The following is a 13,964-nucleotide window of genomic DNA, read 5'->3' on the forward strand; positions in this document are numbered from 1 at the left end:
CTTGCACAGTATTGGGCACAGGATGGGTGTCAATAAATACAGATGACTTGTTAACTGATACATAAATATATAAATAAAAAAATGATTGCTTAAAATAGTACAGTTTTTCTAGAGGCACTAAACACTTGTGCTAAGCAGCAATGCCATCTGGGGTAGTGAGTAAATTATGCAAGTTCTAACTCAAAGCCAAAAATTTAAAACTAAATTTATCCTTCAAGCACATACTATTTGAATATGTGGCAGTTTACCATGTCTTTCAAACATAATTCTGATAAATATGAACAGAAAACCACATTAATTTTTACCTCATTTAAATTGTAATTTGGTGGGTTATTGTACTATTATTTAAATGGATAAGGTCTTTTTTACATGAATGAAAAGATGCCCGTGATATATTATTTTAAGGGGGAGCAAAAGCAGATTGTAGAATAATATGCGATGTTCAGGTCCCATTCATGCTTTTGGCAAATATTTTTAATTCATGCATTAGAAGGCCTGGAAAGATACACACTGAATTTAGCTACTGTAACACATATTTGTAAAAACAATAAGCCAAAGCAATATAGATACTCCATTTTATAAAAAAAAGTCATTTGGAGACAGTCTAAATAAGCTATTGTTCTTTTTAACTTACTAGAAAAAAAGGATTTAGATATATATAATTTTCAGTAGGCTCTTCTAAAACTGCACAGACAAAAATGAATTTCCTATACCTCATTTAAATACAGACGATAATGAACAACTCATTGATAGATGGCCTTTTAGAATATTTTAAGGGAAATAAAATGGCTAAAAATGTTTGTTTACGGTGGCCAGTCAAAACAACCTGCAAAAACAAATGCCTCACTATAACATAACATAAACTGTATTCTTAATCCTTACAGAGTCCTATTTATAAATCATGCATACTGGGACCTAATTTTGGTAATAAGGTGTAAAAGAATTCACCTCACTGGTCTCTTTCCAGAAAAGCAGGAAGGCTCACGAAAGAACCCTTAGGTATATAGATTTTAGGAATGGTTTAAGAATAAATAGGTAAAAGGAACAACTGTGCCCAGGTTAGGGCTATGTAGCAATCACACAACCATCCAGATCACTTGTTCTGGTCTATCCACAGGACTGCAGCTTAGGTTCCTCTTATTTACACCTTCCCATACTGTCTATACCCTCATCCTTCTTGCCAGAAGTCCTTCTCACTAACTATTTCTGGATCCTCTCCACTCTCCCTCCCCTTTGGCATACTCATTTCAGTCAACTGTTCTGAGTGTTGAGCAGGATGAAAGGGCTCTGGTCAGTTTCAGGAAACCAAATATAGTGGCAAACAGCTATCTGACAGATACTTCTGCTGCAGGCACTAATAATGATTAACATTTATCTAGTGCTTTATATTTTACAAAGTGCTTTCAAACATTATATTGCTCATTTCTCACAAGTGCTCTCTGAGGTACAAATGACAGATGAGAAAATTGAGGTCCTGAGAGATTATGACTTGTCCCAGAGCTGCTCTAATCTCATTCTAAAGCCCATGTTCCATTGACTCTACGAACTTACCCTTTTATTAAAAAGTGAAACTGTCAGGGGGAGAGGGGTGGGGGAGGGAAATATTGGGAGTTTGGGATTAGCAGATGCAAACTAGTACATAGAGGATGGATAAACAACAAGTTCCTACTATACAGCACAGGGAACTATGTTCAATATCCTGTGACAAACCATATGGAAAAGAATATGAAAAAGAATATATATACATATAACTGAGTCACTTTGCTACACAGCAGAAATTAACACATTGTAAATCGACTATACTTCAATAAAATTTTTAAAAAAAGAAAAAAAATGAAAATATCTATAAATTATGTTTAAAAATAAATAATACATTTAACAATTTCAGACCTGAAACTATCTAGGCTACTCCTCAGACTAACCATACACACAAAAATCTCTACACTTCTAAAAGCACTCCAGCAAATCCTACTGAGATCTCAAGAAATAAGTTTCAAATGTAACTTCTATTACTTCTTAAGATTAAATTTCATGGAGAGAATACTATTTGTGAAATGCACATGAATAAACTAAAAACACCCACACATCAATGATTATTCCAAAGAAAAACTATCATATAACAGAACAGTTAACATGTTTTTTTTTAAGAACTGTTAACTTTTAATTCTATTCAATGCTACCATTCTTTGGTTAAACAATACTTTAAAAAGTAAATATTAATTAAGCTTTGAATACCTTTTAGTAATTTGTAGAGGATCATCAAGGACTGGGTCATTATCAAATGTTTCCTTATCAAAAATTCTTTTTATAGCATAGCTTGCCAACTGTTCCATAAGAAGGTATGTTTGGTTAATATGCAAAAACATTGAAAAGTAGTGATTCTCCCCTTGGGAACACACACAAATACTCTCTGTTAGTATAACATTTGAAGTCTTTTCAAGTTTTGAGACCGCATCCCAGGAGATAATGAGTTTTACTGCAAATAAGAATTATAAGCAGACATGATTAGCTTCTCAATGTTGATTAATGTTTATCAACCAGGTCTTTCAAAACAATAGTTAACCACTTGAAAAATGCTATGAACAACTAAAGTACTTTAGAGTTCAAGATTAGTTAAAATTTTGAAGCGTAACAATGAACACACAATAATTGGTGATCCTAGGAACAGACATAATTTTAAATAATTTTCAATTTTTTCTGATTTGATATTTAAACCTGATATTAAATTTGATATTTCAATTTACAATTATATAACCATTGGTGTAAAAGCTATACATGTGCTATGAACAGTACTGTTTGATTCTTCTTTGTAGCTGTGAGCCATTAGGTACTATGACTACTATATGTATATAGTATGTTTAAAACAAGCATTAAAACATAGGTTGAAGAAAGTAGGTAGTTTAGAACAAGGGAAAGAAAGGGGTTATATGCTAGATCACCATAATCATTTAATATTCATTTGCTTCCCACAATATGCAAGGCATTCTATACACAATTCTAATGGTTCCTATGTTAAACAACTAGTCTTAAAAGTATTCTTTCCCTAGATGAAGCGAACTTTTTAATGTACAATTTAATTACCCTTAATATCTATCCTATTACTTTACATGTAACCTAACACCACCAGAGTTGATAGGTCACTCTGTAAGTTCAAAGTCATAGAAAGCAACAGAAACCACTTACTTTCTGATCCCAACAAAAAAGAATAGAAGCTCAGAAAGTTGGTGCTAAGATATAGCCAGCCCTGACAAGGAACCCGTCCTTTCCAATAACTGCACGAGTAATAGGTCACTAACTTTTCCTGCTCTGGTAAACCAAAACATTTTTCAAATTTCAAAAGGGCTTCTCGAAATTTCTCAGGATCATCTTCTTTTGCAAAAGAATGTTTTCCCTCTTCAGCAATTAATCCCTAAAGGAGACAAAATATTTTCTGAAAATTAGTAATTACCTACCAGCAAAAATGTATTTCACATATTTAAACAATTCATTGAATAAAACTGTGTACACACCCACACACACATGCACACACAGACACATACATCTCTTAGCACAGAGGTAAGCAGATTTTCTTTAATTTTGTAATCAGGCTTTTTCTAATGCCTCACAAGGAGCTACCACAAATACAGGTGCTAAATATTATTTTTACTGAGCGAAGGGTGCATTCAAACTGCAAACTCAAGAGATTCTGAAATGAAAATATCCCTAAGAGCACTCACAAGGGCACCAAGGACTAACCACTAACTTTACAATTTTTTTAAGCTCTGATTCTGATATTCATATATGTGCTTCTGCCAATCCTGAAAGGTGGCAGCAAAACAATGACCTTCCATGCAGCTTTGATCCTCAAAGAAGGGGGTCAAAGATTTTAGTATTCCATCTACAAAATATATCCACGCCACTTACTCTTATCTTTCCTTGTACAAAATTAGTAATATCTTCATTCGAATCAAACACAGATAAGGTCTTCATGATATTTTGTTCTAACCATTCCCAATGTTTCGTTATTTCTTCTCTGTTGGCTCCTGATTAATAATAAAAGAGAATGATTCAAAGAAAACTCCACACACAAAAAACTGCTCTTGGTATTTATAAGCTTAGTTTTAAAAGACATAAAATTATATTTGCTCATTTTCAAAAATGATCATCATAAAGGAACGGGGTGCTACATTTATTCTTTATTTCATCACTATATGTGGATATGAACACTGTTTTTCATTATAAATAGAAAGAATAAAATATTTAATGAAAGTGGAGAAAAGTAAATACAACTCATGAGAAAATACAAAATTCTGAAAACAAGGTGCCAGTAACTGGTGCCTATGGTAACCAGTTCTTTTAAGAGAATATATAGAGTACCAGAATATAAATATACATAATTTAATCTATGGCCTTCAAATAATACAGTCAGTGCTGTGCCTATCTGTCTGGCTGAAAACAGCATGCACGTGACAATTCTATGCACCCTGTGTAAACGTGGATTTCAACTGTGGCAACTCTATCTCAGAAAGTATGAAGCCTTTGCTCAGAGTCAACTAAGGCCTGGTCAACTTAAAGAAATTTTATGAAAGAGCTTAGAAAGGTTAAATCCTTGTGACCTGCTGCATCAGTGTTGGGTGGTTTACTGAGGGTCAGACTAAATATTACACTTAGCGCTGGGTTGCTCTGGCTTGAAGAACATTTCAATATCTATTAATTTCCCCCTATAACCCACATACCTCTAAGATCTCTCCAGCACTGCAGATTATACAAATCTCATTCAAAAGAAACATCCTGACTTCTAAGTATGTTTCATGATATATGGAGAGCGATACATTAAAAAATGTATTGACTCTGCAAAACTGCCTATTCCCTACAGTTCAGTTAGAATTGTATTCATGTGACAAGTCATCATACCAAGTGTAATATCTTCCTCTAAAACCACAAATAAAAGCCATGGGGAAATTTTAAGGCCTTTATTTTGGTCCTTTAGGTATAAAGAAACTTCATTAGTAGGTAACTACTATATTTCTGCATCAGGTTAATTTGGGGGAATAAGTTGTATTAACATCCTTTTTTTAAGTAAAAAAGGATATTTTTTTCTAAATAATTTCTACCAACCAGATTTAGGGTTGAGGTTATAGACGTCTCATGATGTCAGCAGGTGTAGTATCTTCTTCATTTAGTTTAAATGGCATTCAATTTAAAAGAGCCAGGAGAAAACACTCACCAGAAACACTAAAGGAAATTTAGAGGGAGATGCAAAAAACAAGCCACACATCTTAAAAAATTAATTGTATGCTATATGTTCACACATATGAACTGTCCAGAAATTCACATGCTTTTGTTTTTTAAAAGTATATCTACTTAAAAGAAGAGAGGGATAGAAGAGAGAAAGAATGAGAAAAAGGCAGCCACCATAAATCTCGAATTCTAATTTAGACCAACATTGTAATGGCATCATAAAAGAAGTAACAAACTGTCCTTTTTTTTAAATTTTGAATTGTTTTGTTAGGAAGAATCATCCTAATTCCTTTTCAACTACAATATATATATGTGGAAGCATCTGAACCACCCCAGCATGGATGAATATGTAGCATTACATGCAAGATATCCCTTCATATTTCAACGACATGGTGCCTTTTGGGAGAAAGTAGGTACGTAACTAAAAAGGGTTCAGTTTTTCAGGCTTATATTTTCTTAGAGATCAACCTTTAAGTTTTGGGCTTGATTCTCCTCATCTGAGTTATTAAAGACGAAACAAAGTACTTCATGGGAGAGGTTCTCATCTTCCTAGCAGTTGGGTTAAGCAGGAGAGGTGAGTTGAAGCAAGGAGTCATATAGCAGTAGCACTAACCAAAATTTGCTCAGAATCAGCACTGCTGGAACACACGCTTCAGGTCCCTCACAGTAATGGATTCTAAAAACATAATCTGTAATCCTTCTTAAATAAATAGATATCTTTCTAGTCTGTCAAAGCAGAGCTACACATTTAACTCGTTTCTAAATCGAAACAACTGGGGAGACTCTATTCCCATATAGGTCATTACACAGTATTGAGTAGAGTTCCCTGTGTTATACAGCAGGTTCTTTCTAGTTATCTATTTATATATAGTAGTGTATATATGTCAATCCCAATCTCCCAATTTATCCCTCACCTCCCCCCCGCTGGCCGTCTCCCCCTTGGAACCATATGTTTGTTTTCCACATCAGTGACTCTATTTATAAATCAACTATACTAATAAAAATTAATTTATAAATATAGCTGATTCACTTTGTTATACAGCAGAAACTGGCACAACAGTGTAAAGCGATTATACTCCAATAAAGAGCTTAAAAATTAATTAAAAAAAAAACAACTGGGGGGTATAAATAAATTTAAATATTCAATTCCTTAAGATCCTTATTTCTTTGAATTCTATGTTTTAAAAATCATACTCACCACATGCAATTGACAGGTAAACTTGAGAATCTGGTGTCTGGTGTAGGATGCGGAATGGAGCTACTTTAGCAGTAGAGTCTAAGACTGAATCAAGAGTCCCAACCAGAAGCCCTATTGTAATAAAGAGATTGTTGAAATAAGGATTTTACAAGAGATAAAATCAACATCGCTTCATACGACTAACAACCAATGTTTTTTTTAAAATTTCTAGCCCAAAGCTTCCTTACAGAGATTTTTCTGAAAGTAGTGTTTGAAAATATTAACTTTCAATAAAAGAATAAGTCAGGTTCAATTGTCTAAACTTCATGATATATTTGCAGCACTTATTTACCTCCTTTACAAAGCTGTGTATAGAGCAGATAAGAACATAGATTCTGGTACCAGAGATTACCTAGATGTGAATCCTGGCTCTGGTACTTACTTGTATCGATTGAGCCGGTTGTACTTACATTTTCTTCATCCTCATTTGTAAAATAAGGGGGTAAAAATGGAGCCTACCACAAAAGGTTGTTGTAAAGATGAAATGAATCATTATTACACATAAAACACTTAGCACAATGCTTAGCACATAGTAAAAGACTCAATGTTAGCTAATACTATTATAAGAAAACAATGGATATTTAAACAAGATACAAAAAACTTGATTAATTAAAATGCTTAGGTAAGGGGATTTTCTTTTTAACATTTAATTTCTCAATTTGGAATTCAAGGCTTTGATCATTTAGTTTCAATTTAATTATCTGATATTTCCTACTCCTCCCTAGAATAGTTTGCTGTTTTCTTAAGCAACTAATTTCTCCCTTAAAGTCTTTGTTAAGCAAGTCTCCTTTTACCTAGAAATGCTAATGCAAGTTTTGTAGTCCAGTCTGGCTAATCCAAATTTTACATTTTCTTCAAGACCCAATTCCCCTATGCAATCTTCACTGGCAACCCCAAGCAATTATGCCTTCCCTTTTCTCTGATTACGTATAGCACTTAATATGACACAACCTAGAATTTTGATTATTAGTCTAGCTATTACAACTACTTTCTAAGTGCTTTATGTATATTTACCTTGCCTCCTTATCTAGATTATTAGTTCTCTGAGGACAACAACCATGTCTTCTACCTCTGGGTTTGTATCCCTAACTTTCAATATATTGCTAGACACAACAGGAGCAAAATTTGTTGACTTCACTGTATCAGTGAGATAGCTGAAATACAGAAATCGACCTTCCTTTTCTGGAAGCACTGATTAGTTGAGTGTTGGTTTTACTTTATGAGGTTTTACTTTACTTTACTTTACTCTTTGATTTAGCATACAGACTTGAGAAAAAATGAATCAATTATAAAATAGGCCTTTGGCTATTTTCCTATTCTTACCCACTTAAAAGGAGTTAAGATTTCAAGCAAGCTTTGAGTGAGAATATAGGTAGGTTGGCAGATGTGAGGTAGGAAGTTATTATAAGCATAGAGGGAGGTAAATTAGAAGAGTAGGAGATAGAACAAAGAAAGAGAAATTAGGCTCAGCTGAAAGGAAAGGGTGGGAGAGTAGATGTAGGAATTAGTAAAAATTAAAAATAGGGGTCACAAATGCAGCATAATATCAATTAGCAATCTTACAGAGGGTTTTGATAGTGGTGGTAAAGCATCAAAAAAGATGATTTTGGCAATCACAAAATGTGCAGCTTATAGAAAGAAGAAATTATCTGATATGAAAAATCTCTAATATGAATTGAAGACAGAAAAGGAAATATGAACATCCAGACAAATACAATGAAAGACACAGTACTGGGGAAGAGAGAATGGGAATGAAGAGGAGAGACAGGAAGTGATTATATGTCAACTAATAATGAGGGAGTTACTGAAGGGCTTGGAGATAAAAGGAAAAATAGTTCTACTGCTTTCAGCATGAAAAAGTGACTGAGAAATCGGAGATCTGCCTAAGAGATCAAGGATAAAGTAAGAAAAGTGGAAGTTGGTGAAAGATAAAGAAATAAAAGTGGGAGCTAAACATATGCAGGTAGCCTCTTCAGAGCAATGCAATTGAAATTATTTAGGAAATGGAAAAAAAGGAGGATGTTCTCAGTCTGAAGATGGGAAAGGAAAAATACTGAAATAGATAAAAGAGTGGTAGTAAATAACAACCAAAAGAGGTAACTATCTTCATGTTGAAAAAATGGAATCAAGTGTATAAATGTCTGTTTATATATAAGTAAACACGTAATAACTAGACAAAATTGCCAAAATAAAGGAGTTCAAATAAAAGCATTCATCAAACATAGCACTGTTTAAGGTGCTGGATTTGGCTTCTAAGAATTTAAGCTCTAAAAAAACTTTCCGAAAAGTTTTTTCAAATTTGCGAGGAAAATCATTTATTTCACATTTACCATATTTTAAATAAAAGTAGCTCAAATTCTATTTCCTTCTTTATATACACTAGAAAAGGCAGTATTAGAAGAATGGGAAAAAGAACAAAGAGGTAAAGAAAAGTTTGGCTCAGCTGAAAGCTAACAGTGGGAGTGTAGATGTGTGAGGAGGCAGAAAGGAAAGGAGAGGCCACAGATAATCATTCCTGAGTAACAAAATAACAATTAGTTCTTTGACAGAAAGTTTGAGACTGGGGACAGACAAAGTGGTCAAAATCACTGGCACGAAAGGTCATTTTCAGAAATGTCTACAAGATTACAAGTGCTTTACACTATGTAGAAAGGAAATTATTCAGTTTTTATAAGTGCTTTAAATCAGGCAGTTAGCTAAACATATGCAGGTAGCCTCTTCAGAGCAATGCAATTGAAATTATTTAGGAAATGGAAAAAAAGGAGGATGTTCTCAGTCTGAAGATAGGAAAGTAAAAATACTGAAATAGATAAAAGAGTGGTAGTAAATAACAACCAAAAGAGGTAACTATCTTCATGCAACAAATAATTTGGAAGCTAGTGCTAGAACACACTTCTAGTCACTTGGAAAAGTCTTCCAGCACATTAAGCTATAATCATCATCAAGTCCCTGCAAGTCATTTAGGAATTAATATGTGCCAATGTCTGGGTTCTAAAAGTACAAGAAAACAAGCAGACAACTTTGAGTTGCTTTTCCATATACACAGAGGTTTATCATCTAACAGTGTTAACATCCAAGGTCACAAATCAGCGTACCGTATGGGAAGTTCTACAGCAATATTCAATTGGAAAGAGACTAGATACTGTCTGTCAGCTATATGACAGAACAAGAGATTTAAAAATATCAAGAAGTTCAAATTATTCTTTGAATGTCTATAACTGAGTAAAGTATTAATGTTCTAGACCCTGTGAAAGGTCTAAGTGGTTTTGGCAGCATCCTGCCATATAAGTAGCAACAAACTTCTTAAGGAAACTCATCACCATAAATTGATGTGAAATACTTTAATAACACAGCAAGATAACAAAAAAGCAAGGTTCTATGTTTTTAAAAATAGGCAATTGACAGGTAATGATTATTGTTCATGAACCAATTATTTTTGGATAGAGACAGAGCACCACTGATGTCAGAGATGAAAAATATCCTAGCATGTCATGTAGTCCAACCGCCAACACATTCACCTATTGTATAGCATCCCTGACAGAAACCTAGCTTTTCCCTTTAAATTCCAGAGTTCTCCCAAGGCAGCCTATTGCATTAGTGGGAATTTCTACTAATTAGAAAGTTATTTCTAAAATATTTTATGGTTAACCCTTGAACAACACAGGGGTTAGGGGTGTTAACCCTAATGCAGTCAAAAATCTGCATGTAACTTCATAGTGTGCCCTCCCTATGGTTCTACATCCTTGGATTCAAACAACCGCAGATCATAGTACTGTTGTATTTATTGGAAAAAAAAACACACATATAAGTGGACCTGCACAGTTCAAACCCCGTGTTGTTCAAGGGTGAACTGTATATATCCAGATGTTATAATCAGGGCTGGCTTTAAGAGCTTGTGACCTGTCTGTAAGGCCTCATGCTCAGAAGGGCCCCATGCTTGCTTTAATACTCTGCTGTTACCATCTCAAAATTCTAAATGTTTGAACAAAGAGCCCTGCATTTTCATTTTGCACTGGGCCACACAAATTAGGTAGCCAATCCTGGTTACAGTGGTTATCTGCAGGCAGCAAGATGATGGGTGATCATTATTTTCTTTTTTACACATATACATATTTTCTGAAATTTTTATAATGAGCATTTTTTAACCTTTCAGATAGAAAAATGAAAGTATTTCTTATATACTTAAAAAAAGGAAGGTCTTTCTTAGGATAAATAAAATGCTATTCAATACTTTGCTGCAACTTTGGGGCACTACACAACAATATGCTCTGTTCAATGTGATGGGTCTTCAAATATTATGATTATAGTTTTCTTGTCTCCCCTTGCTTATTCTTCTCCTCTCCTAGCTTAAAATATACCTAGTTCTTTCACCAGTTTGTTGTAGGAGATTGTCTGGGCCTCTTATTATTTATTCTATCATTCCCTTAACATACCTATTTGTCAAAGTCTCTTATAAAATGTGTCAGTGAAACCTGAATACCACCTAAGATCTGAACAAATGCAGGTTTTTTATATTGTGGGCTACATGGTTGTATTAATGCAAAGGTCATACTAGCTTTTTTAGTCATATTATCATCATACTAAGCTTGTGATCAACTAACCCACTTTGATCATTTTCACAAATATAAGCACCAACCTAGGTATTCTCTCTCCTGTACAGCTGATTTTTTTTAAAAAAACCTAAATGCAGTTTACGTTTACCCATGTTAAATTTTATCTCACTGATTTTAACTGAGCATTCTCACCTGTCCAGATCTATCTGAATCCTGATTTTATCTTCTATGATAGTGATTCTCAAGCCTAACTGCAAATCTGAATCATTTGGAGGAGTTTTAAAAACTACTCAAGCTTGACTTTTAAAACTACTAAAGCCTTGAGATTCTAATTTAATTCATCTGGGACAGGGCCTGGATATTCTATTTTTTCCTTAACTTTGTATTATAAAAATTTTCAAAAATAGAATAAACTAAAACTTCTATGTGCCCATCACCTAACTTCAATAATTATCAACATTTTGCCAGTCTTCTATCATTAATCCCTCCTAGAGTATTTTAAAGTAAATCCCAGATATCATATCATTTTACCCATAAATACTCCAGTGTCATTTAGTTTGTTTTAAAAGGTTCTCAGTTGAATCTAAAACACAGCCAGTGTAGAGAAAACTGGTCTATGGTATTAACTGTCCCTTTCATTTTTCAGACACCTGCAAATTTGATAAACATTTCTTTTTTATATTAAGTTAATGACAATGATGAACCAGTAGGACCAAGGGCTAAGTGTTGAAGGAAGGGCCACTATGAAACAGCCAAAGCTTGAAGATGGTACTCATTAACAATGCACTAGTTTAGTATACTCTCATTTGACAAGTGGCTCTTTCTGCTTGTAAAGTAGATTGAGGACACTGTGTAAGGCAACACTGTTCTAGCTACAGACGTCATTAAAATGAACTTCCTAATACAAACAAGATTTAATTCCCATTCTAAGTATAATGTTCGATTATAATTTTTGGCCATAGAAATGACTGCTGGAACTTTATAGTGGATTCTGTATCTTGTCTTAAGTTGTCATGTTTACAAGGTCAAACAAGTACACCTTTACTGAATTTTTTATAATCTCAAGTTCATTAAAAGTTGATGAACAAACTAATCAGTAAACTGACAACACACTTAGTAGCAAATACATTCAAATAGGAGAGAGTAGTATTCTCAGTAGAGGCTGTAGGTTTTCCTGTTTCTACTGCTTTTGCTGCCAGTTCTAAGTCCTTAAAACAAGACTGTGAATGCTTATTTTACAATAATCCAATAGCCACAGTTGACATTTTGAAAGCTGCCAACTTTACACTAAGAGCTCTGGCAAACTGTTCATAAAAATAATTCTTCTTTTGTCCTGTTTTCCCTTTCCCAGCATTTTTTTAAGACATTTACTTGAAAACTAGATATACATAAGCACTCATTTCCTTCCCTAACTGAAATCTTTGTTTCATTAAAGGATTTAAAAATTTTAAAGGTAAGTAACCGATGGCATAAATGGCAGACCGCAATGTCATGGGGGAAAAAAGAATATATGAATTATTAATCAAATCCAGCTACACTTCTAAAGATTAAAACAAAGAGAAGTATGAGAATTGTTACCATCTTTATTTACAGCACCTTAATACACTTCAAGACTTACGCATCAATGTACAAAATGAGTAGCCCTCAGAAAATTAAAGAAAATACAAACATCTGAATAAGCAAAAAGCCAGTGTGGCAGCAAATGAAAACTCATATATAGTACAGCACTTTAAAAACATTATATAGAAGAACTAAAGCTGGCCATGAGCTTGGTTGGTTTAAAACAAGAGGACAACTAATATAACGATAAAAATCAACAAATGTGATTACCTCTTGTTTTAAAACTTCACTTTTTATACTGGAGTGAGAAAGAAAAAAACAAGACCATCTAGGCAGGAACCGAAAGGGCAGTGCAGACAAAACACAAAGGTTTAATTCTCAGGTCTCTTCGATTTTCCATCTCTGGTTTTCCTGGTTTTCATCTTCTATAGATGAGGACTTTGCTTTTCAACCTTTCTGGTTGCTAGGGGCACTATATCTTGAGTCTCATATTTTCATCCACAAATAAATGAACCTGGAGTACTTGCTGTATCCCCAACAACTGCCATCTTTTGCTTTTGCACTACCATATTATTCCTCCCACTTAAAATGTCTTCCCCAGTTCCCTCTACCAAATCACATCCCAGATACTGTTAGTGCTGAGAGATGACTGATTTAATTTTAAAAACCAATCCAAACTGGCTTTTGGCAAGATGCTCCACAGATGTCCCACTGGAATTCTGCCACCAGAATACCACCTATTGTTATTAATCACTGGTTTTAGGAAGTCTTGGTATCCTTTAACAGGACATTAGATAAGCATACTTTATACCAGATCTGGCCCTGGAAAATTGTTTTGGGAGTCTCAAATACTCTTCATGCATGACTATTTATAAGCCACTCAAACTAGGCTGATATTATTATTGACTACCCCAACAATTACATATTTGCTTGCTTACTTATTTATTCTTTGTCTGTCCCACCAGATTATGAAGTCTGTAGGGGTAGCAACTATTTTCATTTTATTCACCACTCTATACCCAACACCCAGGACAGCAGCCAGCTACCACCCAGTTCTCTGCTTCCCTTCACAGTGAAATTCCTAGACAGAATTATGTATGTTCACTCTGCTCCCAAAGATCTGCTTGGCTCATATACTCTAGTCCCTCTGCTCTCTGCTCATAGGTCACCTTAAAGAAGCATTCCTAGCCCAAATTTATCTAAAATACCAATCCTCTCCCCTCTCTACTACTATACCTTATTTTATTTTTCTTCATATCGCTTACCGCCACCAGCCATATATTATTTATTTGCCTCCCTCATCTAAAATGTTAGCGCCATGAGAATAGGGATTTTGTTCTGCTCACTGCTGTCATCTCTAGCACCTAAAACAGTGCTTGATTTTTAAAAGGCAC

At 34.2% G+C, this 13,964-nt stretch overlaps 1 protein-coding gene across 4 annotated transcripts in view; it reads right to left on the reverse strand.

The window, feature by feature from the left end:
• TBC1D8B (TBC1 domain family member 8B) overlaps positions 1–13,964 on the reverse strand; it is a 62,555-nt gene that overhangs the window by 40,945 nt on the left and 7,646 nt on the right. For all 4 annotated transcript variants that reach the window (XM_057718815.1, XM_057718817.1, XM_057718816.1 and 1 more), the window contains exons 2-5: positions 6,419–6,529; positions 3,904–4,022; positions 3,184–3,409; positions 2,236–2,476 (exon numbers count right to left, since the gene is read on the reverse strand). In XM_057718815.1, coding sequence (XP_057574798.1) covers positions 2,236–2,476; positions 3,184–3,409; positions 3,904–4,022; positions 6,419–6,529 — 697 coding nt within the window. The remainder of the gene's footprint in view (positions 1–2,235; positions 2,477–3,183; positions 3,410–3,903; positions 4,023–6,418; positions 6,530–13,964) is intronic.

The sequence above is a fragment of the Hippopotamus amphibius genome, chromosome X (assembly GCF_030028045.1).
Source record: "Hippopotamus amphibius kiboko isolate mHipAmp2 chromosome X, mHipAmp2.hap2, whole genome shotgun sequence".
NCBI classification, from domain to species: Eukaryota; Metazoa; Chordata; class Mammalia; order Artiodactyla; family Hippopotamidae; genus Hippopotamus; species Hippopotamus amphibius.